Genomic DNA, 2,500 nt, shown 5'->3' on the forward strand with positions numbered 1-2,500 from the left:
TAATGATGATGATAATAATAATAATAACACAACTACTTATAACAATAATGATTATAAAAATACCAAAGCAAATATAATAGCAATAATTGTGTTGGTACTAACAACAATTACGAGTAAAAATAATATTAATAATAATCATACTAATACTGATAATTCAATAGCACAATATCAAGCATAAACATAATAAAAAAAATAAAAAATAATGATGGTAACAATAACATGTATACAAATATACACTCTAAGCCTCCGAATTTCCGGTGCCTCCTCACCTGGCTGTTGAGGTGCACGTGCAGGGTGTGCCACGTGCCGGTGCTGACGGAGGCGTTGACCTGCAGCTTGATGCGGCCGCGGGCGCCCTCCATCACCAGCTGCGGCAGCCCGTCCACCAGCTGTAGCGCCATCATGGGCGTGGGAGGGAAGCGCGGGCGGGCGGAGGTGGCGGAGAGCGGGCCCGAGTAGAGGACGAGGGCGCGCGGGCGGCGGGTGAGGAGGCGCAGCGAGAGGGTGCTGGGCAGGCAGGGCGGCAGCGGCGGCACCCACGCCCACCCGGAGCCGCGGAAGGAACGCGACGCCACCTTGCAGCGCGGCCCCGAGGCGCCCCCGGGGCACACGCACCTGGGGGAGGGGAGGGGAGGGGGGGTTAGATAGGAGGACGAGAAGGGGAGAGGGGAGGGAGGGGGGAAGAAGGAAAGGGAGGAGGGGAGGAGGGAAGGGAAGAAGGGGGGGGAAGGAAGGGAGGGGGAAGGAGGAAAGGGAGGAGGGGAGGAGGGAAGGGAAGAAGGGGGGGAAGGAAGGGAGGGGAAAGGAGGAAAGGGAGGGAGAGGGGGGAAGAAGGGAAGAGAGGTGGGTGGGAGGAAAGGAAGGAGAGAAAAGGAGGGGAGGGAGGAGGGATGGGAAGGAAGGGAAGGGAAAGAAGAGACGAGAGGTGGATGGGAGGAGAGGGAGGAGGGAGAGAGGGAGGGAAGGAAGGGAAAGGAGGAAAGGGGGGGGGAAGGAAGGGGAAGGAGGAAAGGGAAGGAAGAAAGGAAGGAGGGAGGGAGGGAGGGAAGGAAGAGAGGAGGGAAAGGAGGGGGTGATTGTACCTAAATCCAGGAGTCTAACGTGACGCACACATGACATATATCGAGAAGGAATTTCCAGGCACGATAATTTTTTAAAAAGTCGCTAACAAAAATGAAAATAATGATAAACCTAACCGACAAAGAGAGAACAAACGGCCGACGAGAAAATATGTAAATTAGGCAGAAAGTGAACAAAACCTTCCCCTAAAATACGGAAGCGGCAACAATGGCGCGTAAATATGAATAAATCGTATCTGTGATTAGCATAGAAAAATCAGAAAAAAAATCAATCAGAAAAAAATCAGATAGAGATTAAACAAAAAAAAAAATGAAAAACAAAAGAGAGAAAAAAAAGTTCAAAAAGGAAAGTAGAGAAAAACACGAAAAAAAGAGAGGAAAAGTTTAAAAAAGGGAAAGTTTAAAAAATAAAAATAATAATAAAAACAAGAAAGAGGAAAAGTAACAAAAAAATATTGAAAGAAGAAAAAAAGAAGGAATCACGCACAAGACAATGAAAGAAAACAAAGAACAAAAAGAAACAAACAAAAAACAGACAGACAAAACCATAAACACAAGACAAGAACAGTCCTTCATGACGCAACCGCCCGTGCACCGTGCAACCGACGCCGCCCACCTGTTTCCCTTGTCGGTCCTGACGCAGCGCCCGCCGTTGAGGCAGGAGCGCTCCGTGCACGCCTCGTCGCCGTCGCGGGCGTGCAGGCGGCAGTCGTGGGCGCGGGTGAGGCGGGGCGTCACCAGCGAGGTCGAGTTCGTGTCCACCACCTGCGGGAGGGGAGGGGAGGGGGGAGGGAGGGGGATTAACGGGGGCAGTGAGAAAGAGGGAAGGAGTGGGAGGAGAGGGAGGGAAGGAGAAAGAGAGAGAGAGGGGGGGGTAGAGGGAGGATAGGAAGAGAAGGAGGGAGGGAGGGAGGGAGGGGGGAGAGAGAGAGAGAGAGAATAAGATTCTGTGAATAGAATGCGTAAGTGTGTGTGTGTGTGTGTGTGCGTGTGTGTGTTTTAATAGCACAGATGAATAAGGAATGAAAAAAAAAATGACACACCTATAGACACAAAAAGAAATCCATATTTTTAAATTACACTATAAGCTATAAAAAATATATTACAGAAACAGAAAAAAAATACGAAACAAAAAATGAGTAAACATATAAACAAATATTAGAAAAAAAAGTTCCAAAATGGGAACACCGTACGGAATAAAGGGATAGCCATACGAATATATATATGAACCAATCAGCTTCTCAGTTGCAGATGGGGGGCGTGGCTTCTGGGCGAATTTAGCGTACGGTGACTTGTTTATGGTCTATCAGAAGGTGATCGTGATATGTATGTCTTGAGTAGGCAGTTTTGCGAAGGTAAATTTGTGGCCTGTGTACTTGGCATTGTTCTCTTTCGTTTTTTTTTTTCGGATTTTGTCTGTC

At 48.1% G+C, this 2,500-nt stretch overlaps 1 protein-coding gene across 2 annotated transcripts in view; it reads right to left on the reverse strand.

The window, feature by feature from the left end:
• The window catches only part of LOC122260233 (putative neural-cadherin 2), a 195,383-nt gene that overhangs the window by 16,459 nt on the left and 176,424 nt on the right, over positions 1–2,500 (reverse strand). For both annotated transcript variants that reach the window (XM_086537995.1, XM_086537996.1), the window contains exons 17-18: positions 1,696–1,844; positions 270–615 (exon numbers count right to left, since the gene is read on the reverse strand). In XM_086537995.1, coding sequence (XP_086394121.1) covers positions 270–615; positions 1,696–1,844 — 495 coding nt within the window. The remainder of the gene's footprint in view (positions 1–269; positions 616–1,695; positions 1,845–2,500) is intronic.

The sequence above is a fragment of the Penaeus japonicus genome, unplaced genomic scaffold (genome assembly GCF_977035675.1).
Source record: "Penaeus japonicus unplaced genomic scaffold, GWHDUDI00000001_assembly GWHDUDI00000006, whole genome shotgun sequence".
Classification (NCBI taxonomy): domain Eukaryota; kingdom Metazoa; phylum Arthropoda; class Malacostraca; order Decapoda; family Penaeidae; genus Penaeus; species Penaeus japonicus.